General features: G+C 44.4%; 1 protein-coding gene across 4 annotated transcripts in view; it reads left to right on the forward strand.

The window, feature by feature from the left end:
- CTNND2 (catenin delta 2) overlaps positions 1-18,527 on the forward strand; it is a 904,171-nt gene that overhangs the window by 655,348 nt on the left and 230,296 nt on the right. For all 4 annotated transcript variants that reach the window (XM_027605522.1, XM_027605518.2, XM_027605519.2 and 1 more), the window contains one exon: positions 7,487-7,619. In XM_027605522.1, the coding sequence (XP_027461323.1) occupies positions 7,487-7,619 (133 nt within the window). The remainder of the gene's footprint in view (positions 1-7,486; positions 7,620-18,527) is intronic.

An 18,527-nucleotide genomic window follows, 5' to 3' on the forward strand; every position in this document is an offset into this window, starting at 1 on the left:
TCCAATGGAGTAGTCTCTTGTCAGCTTATACAGGCCATATCTGCATCTGTTTCCTGTGGCTGCTATCACAAATTAACATAAAGTTAGTGATTTACAATAACACACATTGATCCTCTTCGGGTCCTGAAGGCCGGATGTCTGACACCAGGTTCCCTGGGCTGTAATCAGCCTGTCAGTAGGGCCATGCTGCCCCCAGAGGTTCTAGGGGAGAATCCTTGCCCTTGCCTTTTCCTCCTGGAACTGCACTGCTTACATTTCTGGGCTTGGGACCCCTTCCTCCCTCTTCAGAGACAGCAACGTAGCATCTTATTTCAGTGGTAGGTTGCCTTCTTAGTCTATGCAAAGTCCATATTGCCAAAAAAGGTAAAATTCACAGATTGCAGGGATTAGAACCTGGATACCTTTGGGGCCTTAATTCAGCCTGCCACAGTACCCTAACCTGAGACCAGCCACAGATATGGGGACAAGTATAGGGAGTCCCAGATTCTTCCTTCCTGATTTCCCAGTGCAGGAAGTGGTGGGATTTTGCGCTTTCACTTAACTAACAGGAATGGCCCCTTCTCTCCCCTATTAATTTCTCTGCTGATGGCAGGGCGACTTGTAAGGCAAGAGTCAAATCAGAAACAAGCAAGTATGCTGACCTTACACACGTAACAACTGACTTCTCCCTCTTTTTTGTACTTGATTTTTCATTTGTTTTATGGTATCATCATAGATGATTTGTGTGAGTTGCCTCCATAATTTGTGAGAAGAGAGGGTGTAATTAGTCATGCAGATTTTATATCAAAAGAGGATCGTCCCCAGGAGGGAGGACCTGGCTGGGTGGCCCCTGAGGGCATCTGGTCCCTGTGAGCTGACCACGTCTACAAGCTGAACTGTGGCCGCTGCGTCCCGAGAAAAGTCGAGAAATCATGGCTGAGTGAATTAATGCTTATGATGCAGTTTGGGGAATTACACATTCCCAGAATGTGAAGCTTGGAGAGAACCATTTGTTCCTAAAAACTGAAACAATTGAGCTTGTTTTTCAGACAGTCCTAATTCCAATGCTGCTGTTCATATAAAAGCAAAGAGGTGTTGTTTAAATATGATAAACCACAGAGGGCAGCTTTTGGTTTGGGCTACAAAGTATCCAGGAACGGGGATGAAGACTGCAATGCTTCCATGTGTTTCTCACTGGATAAGATCTCATTCATCAACAAGAAGTAAAATATGTCCGTTTTGTCATAAAAATTTCCACCTATCGAATGTTCTCAGATACCACCGGCTCTGCTCCCCCAAGCTTATCAACAAGACCAAATCGAGAAAACAAAACAGCTCGCCTCATGGCTCCGGATGCAAAAGTTAAAGCCAATAGGGTCTTTAAAACTTGTGGTTAGAGTTCAAAAGTTTATAAATGGTGGAGATTTTCGTACCTTTAAGTAACGACCAGATGGAAATTATTGGGACCGCAGTGAGAGTGAGCGATGTCCCCCCCGCAACACAAAGAATCAAGGTGAGCAGTGCTTCTGTGACAGGAAGCTTTGCTAAAAATCAAATCTTGAATTCCCAAAGACTCTGGTTGTCCTGGGGCTCTTTTCAGTGCAGAAGTAAATTTGATAAAATGTTGTGACAGCGCTTCAACCCTCCAGTTTCTGTGCCAGCCTAACGTAGTAACGGATTTCAAACTGGTTGCTGTTTAGCTCTGAGCAGAGCGCTTGTAATTTTAACAACTCAGATAGTCCATATACGAGTGAGGATTTTGTCACAATATTGTTGGTCTATGTGACAAGTTTTAATGGAGGAAAGGTTACATTTGCATATTCTCCAGTTCCATTAACATTTCTAAAGTGAAGCCCAGTCACGAACGAGAGAGTTATGCCTTCGCTCCGGTAGAAAATGGTAGAAGGTTCTTATTTCTTGTTCTTCTCTTCTTCGTCTAGTTTTATGTAATGCTGGACATTTCTCAAGGGTCCACACTGCATGCCTGACATTGCTCTAAGGGGTTCACATATATTATTTCTGATCATCCTACCAACACTCTAAGGTTGGAATTATTATCTCATTATGAGAGACGGACTCAATGAGCATTTACTCCAAAGAAAGGACATGCCAGCCAGTGGAGATTCAGCAGCAAACCAGACACAGAGGGGAGGAGCCCAAGGCTGCAGAGAGAGTTCATGGTAGAGCGGGATTGGAACCAACTGACTACATCCATAGAACTTTTGCCCACCAGGGTACTCTGCCGTTGGAGGGGGATAGGGAGCAAAAAAAAAGGGGAAAAAATCATTTCAAAATGGCACATTTTTATTAACAATTTTTACTATAAGCTAAAGCAGTGTCTCTCTTTACACTTACGTTCCTTCAAGTAAGTATCATGTCCAGTATCAATAAACACATCAGTAAAATGTGATTTAAAAAAAAAAATTAAATGGCATTATATCAATTTTCAAAATACAGACATATTTCCTTTAGAGCAGTCTTAGGGCAACCATCTCTAGCATATATCCAGCCCTTAATACCTTACCAACCCCTTTCATATTTATTATTGCATGTGTCATTTAAGAACATATCCCATGAAATAGGTGGCATTATTTGCTATATTCGATCCAGGGAAACCAAGACCAGCAAACACTGGGGGGACTATCCTGTATTTCTTTATGGGCTAGAAGGGAGAAAGCCAGATGTTCAAGTTCTAAACACTTTCCCAATTAATTTTGACACCACATCCTGTGTCCATTCTACTAAAATAATCAAGGAATGAGAGACTTATAACATGCTTACTCAACACAAGTGATCAGATCCAGTTCATGTTCAGACCAGAGTTTCTCGACCCTGGCTCTAGTGGCAGTTTGGGGACGGATAATTCTTTGTTGGAGAGGGCCGTCCTGTGCATCATAGGATGCCGAGCAGCATTCCTGGCTTCTCCCCGCTGGATGCCATGAGCACCTTCCAGTTGTGACAACCAAAAATGTTTCCAGGAGTTGCCACATGTCCCCTGTGGACACTGTTTTTTAAACATACTTATTTTTGAGACGTTGCCTAAAAAAAAAAAATCCCCCGTTTAGACATTATTTCAAGGCCACGACTACAGCAGGCAACATAGTTATCGGGTTAAATTTATCTATTTGAAAGCAGACAGCCAGAGTCTTATTTTGGCTCTACCACTTAAGTTCGTACCATCTGTAAGTCAAATTCCCTCCTCTGTAAAATGAAAATAAATCACATAAGGCTACTTAAGGATTAAAGAGTTAAAGTGTGTGAACAGGGAACCATGGCAACTGGCGTTTAGTGCTCTCACATTATTACTTAAGGTGATTTTTCTCACTGTTCCGTAAGCCAAAACAAAATCTAAATTTTCTTAGATTTCTTTTTCACAAGACCGACTACAGACCAGAACCAGAATGTTTGTATTTGAACAAAAGGCCTTCATGATCTCATCCCAGACTTGCTTTCCAGCCCTGCCTCCATCATCCCCCCCCCAGGCACCCCCCCCACAGCCTGTTTCTTAGCCAAACCCCAGCCAGACTGAGCACGCACCTTTCCCAAATCCACCAACTCCTCCATGACCCCATGTCTCCACCCGTGCTGTTCCTTCATTGGTATTTGTCTTTTCCAGAACTTCTTTGTCTTGTGAGCCATTCCTTCTCCTTAAGGATTCAGACCCTATGTGAAGAAACCATATCATAGGCCAAATTCTGGCCCAAATGAGATGGACATTTTATTTCCTCGGGGCCTCCAGTTCTTTCTCTGGAGTCTCTCTCCATGGAAAACAAAAAATCCAAACAGTCTCATCTAAGTGAAACAAAACCGTTCTGGAAAAAGAGACTTCGATATGAATCATTCCCCAAACTTTAGCTGGGGGGTGGGGGGTGGTGCTACTTTAGCATCTCTCTTGTGAAATTGAGGAGAGCATTTGAAAACATTAGTGTCCTCTTTGATGGTACCCGCTGCTGTGGCTGAGGCTGGGGAATGCCAGTTAGAATAAACCAGAAGCCAACAGCCTGGACGTACCATCCACTCCAGCCCGATTCCTGGAAAGCTGGTTTAGGCTGGGAGACATCAAGTCATTTTAAACAGTAACTTACTGTTGTCTTCAGTCTTACCTGGTTTTCTGACTTCTCTTGCCCCCTTTCACTCGGTCCCAGAGTACTACCCGGGAGCCCACTTTCACATAGTCAGGACACGGTGGCTCCAGGAATTCCTTCACACTATGGGAAAAATCATTGTCCCCATGGAGCTTATAACAGAGAGAGTATGGGGGTGGGGGTGGAGGAATAAATAATAGTCGTAAAATTAATGGAGGAGAATTTCAGACAGTTGTAAGTATTGTGGATAAAATAGGGCAATAGGTCAGATGCCTTGAGGGGCCAGACTTGTTTGGCTGGCAGTTTCCAGGAGCTGCCCTCCAAGACATACCAGCTGAGACCTGATAGAGACAAGAGAACACCATGCAAAGCCCTGGGAGAGAAGCCTCCCCGAAGGTACCAGGATCTTGAGATGGGGACAGGAGTACCATTTTCAACAGGAAGGAAGCAGTTCAGGGGAGGTTGGGCGGACAGCTCAGAAACAGGGAAGAGTCTTCTGTGTGGGCCTCCCAAGCCCAGTGGAGGAGTTGGCTGTCTTCCTAGGTGCTATGGGAAGCTGCTGGAGGGTTTAAGACCCAGAGATATAAGATTGATGCCTAGAAAAGATTGCTCAGATCAGGAGAACATTCCAGGATGACCAACTGGCCAAAGAAACGACCTCGGTAGAACAGAGGAAACACTCTCCCTGCCAAGATGCTTTCTTCACTCATTCCTTCATGCCTTCATTCTTTCAAAGCACATTTATGTAATGTTCATTATGTACTAGGGCTATTGTATGTGCTACTTAAAAAACATGACCAGAATGTTGTGGCCCTGGCCTCCCAGAACTTACCACAGTGTGGAGAGGGAGGTGGAGGTTGGTCACAGTCCACAACACAAGCGGAGGCACTCCTCCTAGGACCGCGTGGATGGGACTCACAGAGGGCTTTGCTGGAGGAATCACAAGGAACCGGCGGCTCGGCATTCGAGGGAGAGGCCCACGGGCCAGGACCATCCCAGGTGGCAGGAGCAGAGGGGAGGGACAGAACTGCCCAGCTGTCAGCCAGTGTGTCAGGGAGCCCAGGGAGGCCGTGGGGCACAAGGCCGGCGAGGTGGGAGATGGCAGATCCAGCAACGCCCGGCAAGCCACGGGAATATCCTGGTCTTTATGCCAAGGACAGTAGGAACCAGTGAAGGGTTTTAATCAGCGAAGGGGAACAGTTAGGTTTGTGTTTGTGCCTACTTAGATGTCGTAGGGAGGAAGAAGGGTGGGTGGGAGATGACGGGCTTGGTCAGCTGGGTGAAAGGTGAGGAATAGGCCTGGGAAGAGAGTGGCGGGGGAGAGGGGGTGTCTGGGATTCCAGAGGTTTCAAGGGGAGGCTGACCACAGCCTTGCTTTTGACTGAGAGTGAAGAGCGTAGATCCCTCCTGGACTCGTGATTCCTTAGAAAGTGCATCTGTTCTGAGTTTGGGCTCTGTGTGTGCATACGTGCCCACGTGTAAATCAGGCCTTCCCACAGACGACCCCATGTGTGCGCATCTGTGCAGAGTCCCTAAGACTGTTCCCCTAGAGCTCTTGTTCAAAAGACATTATTGATATGTGCCATATAAGCCTAGGAGAGCAGTTACCATCTGGTTAAGAAAGTAGGCTGAAATGAATTCTTTACTGACCACTTTCCAATAGCACAGGCTCACCTAAATTCATCTTAGCCATTGAGGGTCTATATGACACTGCTAATCTTAATTTATAGGTATTCTGTAGATTTTTATTTTATTTGAACAAAGAATAGAATTTTAGTTGGCTGCTATTACAAGCAGAGGGACTGTGCTCTCGATGTTGCAGAGGTGGTTGAGAATCATGCACAAGAAGGAAATGAAACTAAAAAGCAAAAGAGGCTTCCTGCGTTTCGATCCATAACTGTTGTTCCCTTTGATCACATAGCCAAAAAAATTCAGTCATTTGCCTACCAACAGCAATCACGTATGGATATTTTGTAGCAGAGATATTACCGTGCTATATGTCCTTTTGGAGAATATGTGTGGCTGTCCAAAATGTTATGTAAATTTATTAAATACTTAATGCCCATTCCATCGAATGCTTTCTCTTCCCAATAAAAACTGAGCCAATTCAAAAGGAGTCCTATTGCATACTGTCTTCAGAGCCCGTAAAGGGAGTGCTAGCACGTTTCAAGGTTTGCTTGAGGACCTCTACTAGGTGTGATAAAGGGAAGATACAGAGAACGGGTTAGAATGTACGAGGACACTTTTAACCTTTGTCTGTTCCTTCTCTGCCCCATTTCTCATGACTCCTCTTCTTAGATGACAGCACTGACCTGGTATCAACAGGATGTATGCTTTTTGAGTTGTTTTACCAGGAGTAGAGTGGTTATTGTAAAGCCACCTCATTTCTCTTCCACCCTTTCCGTTGGATAAATTGTACCCTTTTGTGACATGTGGGGTCAAGTTTTTATCTGTGGTTTCAAAGGTTGCTTTTTTATTTCTCTGTTAAAAATTGGTTCCTTGCTACCGGAGTGGAATCCATACAGTCGGCCCTGTTAGTTAGTTCCGTGTTCTAGCTGGTTGAGCTGATTGATTTCATAAAACAGTATTCATTTGCATAATGGTACAATCAGTCTTGTGTTTTAGGGTGGACTTAAATGTCTCAGAGCATATTTGTTAAAATTAAATAACCAGCTTCTTGGAGTAGCTCAGATGTGAAAAGGGGAGTACAGTAGAAGGCTGTATAATGCAAAAAACTGATGATTAACATTGTATGAATAAACCTAACTCTTTAATTTCCTTTTATAACATCTTCTTGTTGCTCTCCTTTTATCCTGAGAGAATCGTTTAGCGAATCTGTTTATTTTTCAGGAAGAGATTATGATAACAGTAGCAACAGTAGTAATCATAAAAATAATAAAGATGATGCCAAGTGCTATCACAACGTTTTGGATTGGACCCATCCACTTATATTTTCTCTGATCTGATAACTTAGCTAAACGCTGTACCTGAATCAGACCGTTGAAACAACATATTAGAAAACCAATGTGACCTTATAAATTCTCCATTTAAGCCCAAATCAGATATATATATATATATATATATATATATATATTTTATATATATGTATATTAATAAAATCAGGTGACACTTTAAGTCATTTTTTGGTAATCTTCCTAAACATGTAAGTTCAGTTGATACATTTAAGATTATATGTTCTACATATGGAGACACATGTGTATACACAGATACACTTCCAAGCCATCTACTCAAGAAAGTCCTTTCCAGTGTTTTTCAGTGGATGTGTGTGTAAGAAGACCAGAACCATCATTTGTGAAATAGTTACTCATAAACTCTTAAGTGCATTTCGTAAATGGGTTAACGGTGTGTTAACACTGTGGGAGGATTTCTCTCTCACGTTCTCCTGCCTTCCTCTTGTTCAGAGAATTTGGATGGAGAGACCCGGAACTGCCGGAAGTGATTCAGATGCTCCAACACCAGTTTCCTTCAGTCCAGTCTAATGCTGCAGCCTACTTACAACACCTCTGTTTCGGAGACAATAAAATTAAAGCTGAGGTAAGCACTCCTTGGATTCTGAAATGCCTAGTGGCAAATTCATCATCCCTGAGGTCTATGGAGTAGTTGAAAGGGGAAAGAAGTAGGAAAACTCAAGTTATGTTTCCAAAGTTTCGATCCATGTTTAAGACTGAAACGGCACTTTCTCTCTAATTAATAGGCATGCGTTTGCATACATTCTTCTTTTTTAATATTTAAACACTGAGGAGTAGGTGACCAAAGATCCCTGGTAATATTAACACTAGACTTTTCATGCGATTTGCCTTCCTCCTCCCAATTCCATCTCTGGAGTTATCTCTGCCTCGAAATCTTCAAGAAATACAAAGCATCTTACTTTACAAGATTACTACAATCAACCTGTGGTATCTGTCCTTCCTGGAAAACTCACTTAGAGGATGAGAACTTTAGGCAATAAACAAGCTTTGTGCTATAATCAAGAGTTTTGAGCCATTTACAAAATTACTAGTGAATGTAATACGGATATATGTGGTCCGTGAAAGAGCTTATTGTGTGTGTCCATTATGTAAACAATTGTTAGCGTGCTTTGGTTCTTGGAATGTTTTGTATATACATTTTCCTGCATGATACTTCTGGAAAAGCACAGTGGTCAGCATAGCTAACTCTGATTTTTTTAGACAAGGGACAAATGTTTGCATATAAGCTGCTGAGTAATCAAATTTTTAAAAAAGATTTGATGAGCTATAAAGAGTCATCTCCGTAGCATGAAAGCAATTTTGAGGATGAGTTGAAATTAGTTTAAGAGGGCGCCTGGGTGGCTCAGTTGGTTAAGCGACTGCCTTCGGCTCAGGTCATGATCCTGGAGTCCCGGGATCGAGTCCCGCATCGGGCTCCCTGCTCGGCGGGGAGTCTGCTTCTCCCTCGGACCCTCCCTCCTCTCATGCTCTCTCTCTCTCTCATTCTCTCTCTCAAATAAATAAATAAAATCTTTAAAAAAAAAGAAATCAGTTTAAGAGTTTTGGAGATATAATTGCAATTTATTATAGATCCTGCTTGCTTGCATTGGGACGTATATAGCCTAGCTGCTTTTCATCATTTTTCTGTCTTCTGCTTACCAGAAAAGTCACATGCCTTTGTGGTTTGAATATAGGGCAGTGATTCTCAGCCAGGTGTGATTTTGCCTCCCAAGAGACAGCTGACAACATCTGGAAATATTTGCGGTTGTCACAGTTGGAGAGGTTTGTGGTGGTGCCATAAGCACGTTGTGGGCAGGGTTGGGGCTGCTGAGAACACCCTAAAATTCACATGCACAGGGCAGCACCCACAACAAAGAATCATCCAGTCCCAAAGGTCAATGGTGCCAACATTGACATAAAGACAAATATTATTCATCTAAGATACATTTCAAAGGTCGGAAAACACTATGACAATTATATAAAATGATCTAAAGAAAAATTAAAGTTATATGGCTTCTTTCCCAAATGGAAATTATCTCAGTCCTTCTGTGCCTTTAATAGAAATCAAAATAGCCACTCAAAATGCAGGACAGATTTCTGATTAGGGGATTACATACCATCATTTTTGCAAGGTTACATCTTCAAGGGCTTCTTTAAAGGCCAAGGAGCATTTGATTCCATTGTTAGCATCAGGTTGGATCAGAAGTATTGTGATACCCCCACAAGAGCGGGAACGTGGTTCTGAAGTCAAGATTGATGACACCATGCATACACCCAGAAAGTATGAAAAATTGGATTACTCACGTAACGAGGCTTGTTGGAATGGTCAGGGTGGCTCCTGAGCAGGCCTGAAAGTGGCTTGAGAGTAGGAAAGGAAGTCCGCTTGGGTTTTTATGGTGTTTATGGTGATCATGGGGTAGAGCCAGGGTGAGGGTTCTCACGTGTGGATAGGGGCTGGCATGATTGGAATCTCCTGCCGAGGCCAAAGGAGGAAGCCTCAAGCTTTCTTATCACCTTGCTCGGATGTGGGCAGAGGGGGAGGGGGAGGCTTGACGGTGGTCAGAAGCCAAACATCTAAACACAGGGTCTGAATCTTTATTATAAAGAGTCGTGTAGTTGGTTAGTGTAGACGTCATGGCCTGGGGAGTGGGAAGTCACTGGTCCAACTGGCTCTGTCTGCATGATCCTTGGACTGGCCTTGAAGCCTCTCAGTGGCAGTGGCACCCAGCGGCTGGGTGTGGCCGCATCGGATGCACCCCGAGTCCCCAGACAGACCAGAGGAGGTGAAGTGGGGGGGGCGGTGACGGACAAGGAGTCCTTGTCACACAGAAGAGTCTCCCGGTGCTGCTTCCCTGCTGACCAGCTGTGCTTCCTCCCACAAGCTGATTGTCCTCTCAGTCTGTAAAACAGAGATGCTGATACCTCTGTTGTGGAGTCTTTGTGGGGACTACACAACTTAATGTTTGCAAACCGTTTGCTTAGTGCTCACATACGCATTCCCTCATTCATGTTCTTTTTTGGTCAGGAACACAGAACATTCCAGTTACTTTATATCTTGTTTAGGTTCATCTTAAGTTCCTTGCTTTTACTTTATTTAAAATACCAGTTATTGTATCGTATGTCCTTGTGTGCACAAGTGCTTATTTTTCTGATTTCCTTCTCCGCGGGTGTCCTCGAGGCTGCCTGTGTTGTCACATTACCTCATGGTAGTGTCGTCCTGGTGCCTGGGAGGCTGGGATGAGAAAGACAGGAAGAGTGGTGTAGGACGGAGGGCCCCTGCTGATACCACATTGGTAAAATGAGACCGAAGTTGGCAAAGATAAGCTGAAGGGACAGGGACGGTGCACACACCTAAGTAAAGATTATTGATTGATTGATTGATTTCGGAGGGGGGAGAGAGAGAGAGAAAGAGAGCATGAGCGGGGTGGGGGGCAGGGGAAAGAAGGAGAAACAGACTCCCCGCTGAGCAGGGAGCCCGATGCAGGGCTCTGTCCCAGGACCCTGGGATCATGACCTGAACCCAAGGCAGACGCTTAACTGACTGAGCCACCCTGGCGCCCCACACATGCCTAAATAAAACACCAGGTGAGCCATCTGGAGTTTCCTTTTCTCGCTCCTTCAGTCACATGGGGAGCACACACGCGCGCGCGTGCACACACACATGCATAACCTCTGATAGGGACTTGGCACAATTGTGTCTTGAGTTCTCATCCTAACTCAGGGCCCAGACCATTAGTAATGGTTCTCCCTTCATGACGGATGGCTGCCTGTCATGTTTTCATATACAGGTATTGATTTTTGTAATTACCTGTTGTTCAAATACTAATCCTGCAGGCACTCGCCTTTCCAATGTACTCCAGCTCCTGGCCTTTCGATTGCATTTTATTGAATTGATTTAGCTCTTCAGTCTACATTTCATTATTGGTATTGACTTTGCTCACACAATGTGTAGACCATTGAACAAAAGGCAGAATTAAATCTCCTCTATGAGGAGGGTCATAAATCATGCCTTTCTACATTCCTTATTACAGTGCTTTGTACGGTTTTCATGTAATGAACCTAAGAAATTCAGTTCTGTTCCAAATGATGTCTGAGCCGTAGGTACGAAGTTGAGAATTCAGTTCCATAAATCAGCAGATGAAAGCCCCGTCCCTAACTTTTCCTCCTGATCCGGTGAACACCGATTGGCGGCAGCCTCCCAGGAACAGGTGGAGCCGAGGGGAGAGATCTGGGGTGGGCAGTTGGCACCCACCAGTGACTGGGGTGTCTGTAGACATGGGGTGCCCGAACCCAAGCCAGAACATTCAGTTACCAATGAGACAGGAGGGTATTCCACAAAGAGCTCGGAGCCAGACTGAGATGCGATCAGAACAAAAGCAGTTGAGGAACCACTAAAGAGGCCTGGCGAGGGAGAAAAGGTAAAGACAGGGTCTGGGCTGTTGCCGCCAGCGTGCTGTTGGTGCAGTTCATTCTCACAGACCCGATGAGCATCTGATACTTCGCTGCCCTCCTCCTTCAGGGCAGATGTCTCAACGGCACCAATCGGAGTCGGTAATATTTGAACTATGCTACTACTCTGTCCCCTAGATTGCTGGGAGCGTCACGATAAATTGAGCTTTGCATAATCTACAGACTTGTTAGACATGAAAAAATTTGGAGGAAAAAAAAAACCCAAAACACTCAAAAACAAAACAAAACAAAACCTGCTCACGTATATGTACCACCAGCATCATTTAGGAAGTGCCTCCATGATGATAACCTTTAGTATTTTTCATAAATTCTTTCTTCATTCTTTCTGGGAATTCCTCAGTTAAGAATATTAAGAATTTCCATTGACTGGGGGATAATTCCAGGAGTCTCTCATGGGTTGTAATGATTTGAGTTTATTTACATTCTCCCTCCTGCTTTCTCCCCTGTTTCTGCCCATGCTCGCGTTAGGATAGGCACACAGGTGGGCACCCCATACTCACACATCAACAATCCTGCACAAAAAGGAGCATAATATATATGCTGTATGGCAGCATTCAAGATCATATATCTCCTAGAAATTTAAAAAAAAAGTATTTTCACAATTTCAAGTGAGAAGAAGGATTCTTCTTAAAATTCAAAAATTTTAGCTCTTTTAATTTACTTTATAATAAGCTAACAGGGATACCTGGGTGGCTCAGTCGGTTAAGTGTCTGCCTTCGGCTCGAGTCATGATCCCAGGGTCCTGGGATCGAGCCCTGCATTGGGCTCCCTGCTCAGTGGGGAGTCTGCTTCTCCCTCTCCTCCCTGCTGCTCCCCCTACTTGTGCTCGCTCTCTCTCTCTCAAATAAATAAATAAAATCTTTAAAAAAACATTAAAAAATAAACTAAGAAATGTTGTTTAATGGAAGTCTAAAATTAATAAAAATTTAAATTTTAAAATAATTTTTAAATGTATTTTAAACATAGGACCATTCCTTTAAACAACATGCCTTTTCAACAAAAACGGAACTGTACTGTAGGACTTTGTTATTAACTGACTGGGTCCACTTGTCTGTGATGGAAGTGGCCGTTGACCCCTGCTGACGAAGATTTTTAGGGTTTTGACCTGAGCACTTCTTCTTATAGGAGAAGTTTATTAAATTAGCTTCGGCTATCAAATTTGCAGCCAAAGTGTTTGAAAAATCTTACCGAGTAAACATATGTACTGTGGTGATAAGCATGACTGCTCAAGGAAGCCACTACTGGTTTTACTTTCCTGAACCCCAGCAAACCTCTGGGGAGCTGCCTTAGCATCCTGATGCCAAGGAAGCATTTTTTGTTGTTTTTAAAGAAATGGCATGTTCAGTTCAAGTGGGAAAAAGGAGTTTACCAAATCCCGTTTTGAGTTAGTAGGGGAACTGAATACAAATAATATACAGATCCTATTTTTTAAAAGTTTATTTTATTTTATTATGTTATGTTAATCACCATACGTTACATCATTAGTTTCTGACGTAGTGATCCATGATTCCCTGTTTGCGCATAACACCCAGTGCTCCACTCAGAACGTGCCCTCCTTAATACCCATCACCAGGCTAACCCATCCCCCACCCCCCTCCCCTCTAGATCCCTCAGTTTGTTTCTCAGAATCCATAGTCTCTCATGGTTCATCTCCCCCTCCAATTCCCCCCCCTTCATTTTTCCCTTCCTGCTATCTTCTTCTTTTTTTTAACATATAATGTATTATTTGTTTCAGAGGTACAGGTCTGTGATTCAACAGTCTTACTTATTTATTAGAGAGAGAGAGCATGGGGGGGAATGGTGCAGAGGGAGAGGGAGAAGCAGGCTCCGCACTGAGCAAGGAGCCTAATGCTGATGCAGCGCTCCATCCCAGGACCCTGAGATCATGACCTGAGCCAAAGGCAGATGCTTAACCCTGGCTGGGCCACCCAGGGCCACCCAGATCTATTTTTGAGGAATCCGCAACCTATGGGACAGACAGCATAAACAAGGTAATATGGCACCATGTGTTAAGCACAATGAAAACACAAATCCCCAGCCCCTGAGCGTGTTAACAAAATGCTCAAAACCCAGCCTGTGGAGTGAGAGAAAGCTCCCTCCTTCCTACAGTGATTACACTGAATTTTAAATTAGAAGCTACCAAAGAAATATAGGCTGGGCCATATCCACTTAGAATTAATGGAAGAGGGCTTGGATTTAAGGATATCAGTCCTTCGGAGTCTGTGTGTGTATGTGTTCGTGCGCATGTCCATATAGTCTCAACGTCTTTGTACCATTTACACTAATCTGTTTTTCCAAATTGGCACTATCTTTCTTGAGTTATGATAACAGAGATTGGTTTCTTTTCTTTTCTTCTTCTTCTTTTTTGTTTTTGTTTTTGTTTCTGTTTTTGTTTTGCGAGAGTGAGGGGTGGGCGTTGGAGCAGGGGAGAGGGAGAGAGAGTCCCAGACTCCATGCTGAGCATGGTGCTCAATCCCACAACCCTGAGATCACAATCTGAACTGAAACCAAGAGTCGGATGCCCAAGTGACTATACCACCCAGGCGCCCCAGAATTTGTTTCTGTATATGTGCATATGACCCCCCTCCCCGATAATTTTTATTTTATTCAGAGTGATTTAGAACATTCCATATGTTAAAAAAAAAAAATTGACTTGTTCCTGTCTACTGCACATAAAGAACTTCATAATTTCTATTTTATCTTGGTTCTTTCTACCTCATATAGTTTGAGAGAAAGTGCTATCCATCTTTTCAGTTGATTACCTTTGAGCCATTTCTTCTCTTTTCTTCATCATAAATTGTTCTGCATTGTTTAAGATAGAACCTCTATTAGTTGCTACATCTGAGTAGACAGTATACCACTGAGTGTACAGGAGGGACTCTGGAGCCAGGCTGCCTGCCCTTGAACCCTGGCTCTTCTGCTTTCTAGCTCTGGGATCTTGGGCAAGTTTCTTTACCTCGCTGAGCCTCAGACTCCTAGACTATCAAATGACATGGAGAACCGCAGAGAGAAAGCACAGAGACTGCCAACCAGAATAAGTGCTTAAGGAATGTGGGTTATTATTAGTATATGTTGAAAATATAAATTAAGGAAATCTCTTCCAAAACGTTAAATGTAAAGCCAGTCTCATAGTGTTAGAGACAGAATGGTTTATGTATTCTGCTTTACTTGTATTTTTACTGTTGTCAACTAAAGACATTGAATGCACATGCTGTGTGTGGGTCTCTGCTGAGCCACTATTTAAACAAGTAGATTCAATCACAAGCCTTTAGGAAATTAGAATCAAAAAAACATTTTTGTATGCCAACAGAGCAGAACACAGAAACAGGTCCAAATGCTTAATATACTGATATTTTATGAGGGTGGAATTTATGAGTGTATCCATTCAACAGATATTCACAGATCAGCTATAAAGTTCCAAGCTCTGTTCTTGGCCCTGACATTACAGCAGTGAAGATGCTAAAGTTAGGTGAGCAGTGGGGAGGCAAGAGTAAACAGAAACAGAGATCTGTGATATGTCAGATGATGTCATGAAGAAAACACAGCACAAGAATGAGGGTAGAGGGTGATGGGGGTTTGTGGAGGTAGAGTTCGTTGCTATCTGACATAAGGTGGTTGGGAAGGTCATCACTGAGAAACAGCATTGGAGCAGTGCCTGAAGACTAAGAGAGAGAGAAAGAAAGACAACCGTGGACTTAGTTCTCTGAGCAGGAGTGATCCAGGCGCAAAGCAAACATGCCCAAGGCAGGAGTGTGCTTGCTTGTGCAGCAAGAGTGCATTCGTTTCTTGTGGCTGCTATAACAAAGAACCACAACAAGGTGACTTAAAACAACACAAATTCATTCTCCCATAATTCTGGAGGCCAGAAGTCAAGCCAAGATCATGGGCAGCGCCAGGCTCCCTCTAAAATTCTGGGTAGAATGAAAACTCCCTTGCATCTTCCAGCTTCAGGCGATGGCCCTTGGCTGCTAGCTGCGTCCCTCCAGTCTCTGCTTCTGACATGACGGGGCCTTCTCCTCTGTATGCACATCTGTCTGTGTCTCTCTTTCCAGATAAGTCCCATTCATAGATATGGGGAGTTAGTATTAACCTATCTTTTCGGCGGCACAATCCAATCCATAACAAAGAGCAACTAGGAGTGTGGTTGGAACCTAGAGCTCTGTCTAGGGGTAGGAGATGAGATCAGAGAGGTCAGTGTCCAAGGTTGGATCATGTAAGCCTTGCAAGCCAAAGGCCTTATCATCCATGCGGAGAAATCTGGACCTGCTTTTTGGCCAAGTGGTTGAGAAAGTAGCACATTTCAAGAAAGAATGCTTAGAGATTTTGGAATACATTAAATGGGTCATCAGAGAGGGTAGCTGGTGATATGAACAATCAGGAGAAGGTGAGTGGATAAATGAGGTGGGTAGGATTGCCTGGGTGCTTCTAAGGAGCAGTCAGAAAAGATCACCTCCTTGTAGTGATCTCACATGATTAAGAGAGTGTGATAAAAACCAAGTGGCTTATTAGATCTGAAGGAAATCTGGGTAGTTTCTGAGAGGACATGGAAGAATTTGGAATGACGCTGGTGTAAAAGAGAAAGACTGGGAAAGAAGTAGTGTCCTGTGCCTGCAGCCAGCAGAAACCTTCTGGGTGACAGGTGACAGGTCTGCAGAAAGAGAAGGAAGGAGGCAGTGGCTCTAACACAGGGAGCTGTAAGACTTGTTTCTAAAGTGCTTCGGGATCTTGTTATGTTTAAATACCAGCATGGCAGAAGGAGGAAGAATGCAGAGTGGTAAGGCCCAGGCGTACCGGTCGGAGGGGGGAGATTGGCTCCGGGTCCTGGGGAGCAGTTGGCCATGGGGAAGTGAAGCCTTCTCAGGGCTTTCAGGTTTTGTGAACACCGGAGAGGCGGGACGTGATCTGGGCCAAGCATCACCATGGCTGAAGGGAGATCTGAAGGAATGAAGACAGCCCAGTATATATGTTTTTCATTTTCATGAAGGCTTGGTCTTTCACACATGAAAAGTGATAGAAGAGATGGAATCAGGAGTTATTGGGCCAGTGCTTCTAGCAGAAAGGGCCATGAGTCATCCTCAGTAGAGGATCATAAGTAGGCAGTATTGCTAACGGGCCAGGACAGAATTACAGCTAGGGAGGGCAGATAGGACCGTGCGGAGGTATACATCAACCTGGTGTCTAGGGCCCCATGCTGAGGGAGCTAAGTCAGAAATCACGGTGTTTTTAGAATATGTGGGGAGAAGCAGAGACAAAGGCACCTAGAGACACCAAAGGGTGGGAAAACAGTGGCCTTCTCTACTTCAAGGGAAATGGGACCTGATGACACGCTAAAGATGTCTGGGGCTTGGTGGCCCTCTGTCACTCCCCACCATGTACCTTTCTTTCTTCTACGTTTCATGCTTCTATCTCTCTGCCCTGCCGGCTCCATCTCTTGCCCCTTTTAGCTTTTCTCCCTCCTCCTAACCTGTGCCTGTCATGGCATCTGTCAACTGTCCAGAGGTTTGGCCTTGGTGACTCTCTCCAAGTGTTGAGGAGACTGAGGGCTTCCTCTGACAAAGGTCTCTCCTCCCCATTGTCAGGGGCATCAGACATCATGACAGCTCTGTATGACACACCAGATAACTGCCTTCTCCTGGCCCCAGAGGTCACTCAATAGGCACATCAGCAGGTATAGCTCCCCATGGGGAAAGAAGTTGATCATTACCAGAATCCAGTTGAAAGAGAGCCTAGTTCTTGACAGGAAACACCAGCAATAGAGACCCCGCTGGTTTACTGGCCACTTCCACTGAGAGTTTTCACAAGAGACCTGGGAGAGAGAAGGGAAGCATGTTGGGAAAAGACTGGTCATAGGGCAGGAACAGCCCATAGTTTGTAGGTGGCAGCAAAAAGGAAGACTCACATCTCATTCCCAGGTTGGCTACCCGCTCAGCTTCCGAGCTGGTGATTGACCCGGTGCCATCAGACCACAGGGGAGAGAGAGCTCAGAGGTTCTGTCAGATCTAATGAGCAAGAGCCCTATTTCCTCAAGTCCAAGGTCCCTTTGAGGAAGACCGACTGTGGCAGGAGAGAAGAGAGCATCCGAGCCACCTGCTCTGAAAGGGGGCTAGAGCCACTGCTGCATAATTCTATAGGTATGGGCCACACAGGCAGAGATTGACATTCAGAGACCGCCTTGGGGCCTGCCTTTGTGTGAAGAAACCTCTCCTCTTCCTCCCTCCCACCCACAACAACAAAAGAGAAAGAACAAGGAGGCAGAGGGAAGGTGGGAAGCGAGCCAGGAAGCTGGAACTGGGTCCAGCCCTCAGAGAGAGTGGGATGTTGGCGGAGGGGCCCCAAGGTGGAGGTTATAAGATGGACAGGCTTCAATCTTTGTAACTGGAATGAGACTATTTTCATAAACAAAAGTGGATGAAAGTTGGGAAATCAGACCAATGTGTTGAAATGTAACCAGCCTACAGTGAGAGTCCTGATTAAAACAACCAGGTACAGAATGTTCTCTTTGCAAGATAGTGATGCGTCAGAGAGCAGGCTCCGAAACTAGGTCATGACTTGGGAGCAGTGATGCAGCGGGTGTTTTTTCTAATCTCTGAAGGTTCCTATAATTCACTTTGGGTTATTTTAACTTTATTTCTTCTGTGGGCCATGCTCTCCTGCTATTTTAGTGGGTTATCTTCTCATCAGCCCACCCCCTGAAATGGTTCATATTTTGCCAGTAATTAAAGAAAGAAACAAATGACCCATCTAAACGTTAGTCCGTTCCTGCAGGGATTACAGGTAGGGGACCGGGGTAGGGGACCGGGGTCTAACCTGGAGCTGTCCACCGTGCCTTTTTTTCTTGGCACATTTCTGAATGGGATCCCCTGTATCATATTTTAAAGAAGACCTGTAGCTGAAGAACCAATCCTTCTTTCAGGGGCATAGTCCAGGATAACCTCGACCTCAACTGACCTTCACGTTTCCCACAACTTTCTTTCCTTCACTCATAGGAGAGGTCGCAGAAAAACCCGACCTCTGTCCTCCTGCT

The sequence above is a fragment of the Zalophus californianus genome, chromosome 5, assembly GCF_009762305.2.
Source record: "Zalophus californianus isolate mZalCal1 chromosome 5, mZalCal1.pri.v2, whole genome shotgun sequence".
NCBI lineage: Eukaryota > Metazoa > Chordata > Mammalia > Carnivora > Otariidae > Zalophus > Zalophus californianus.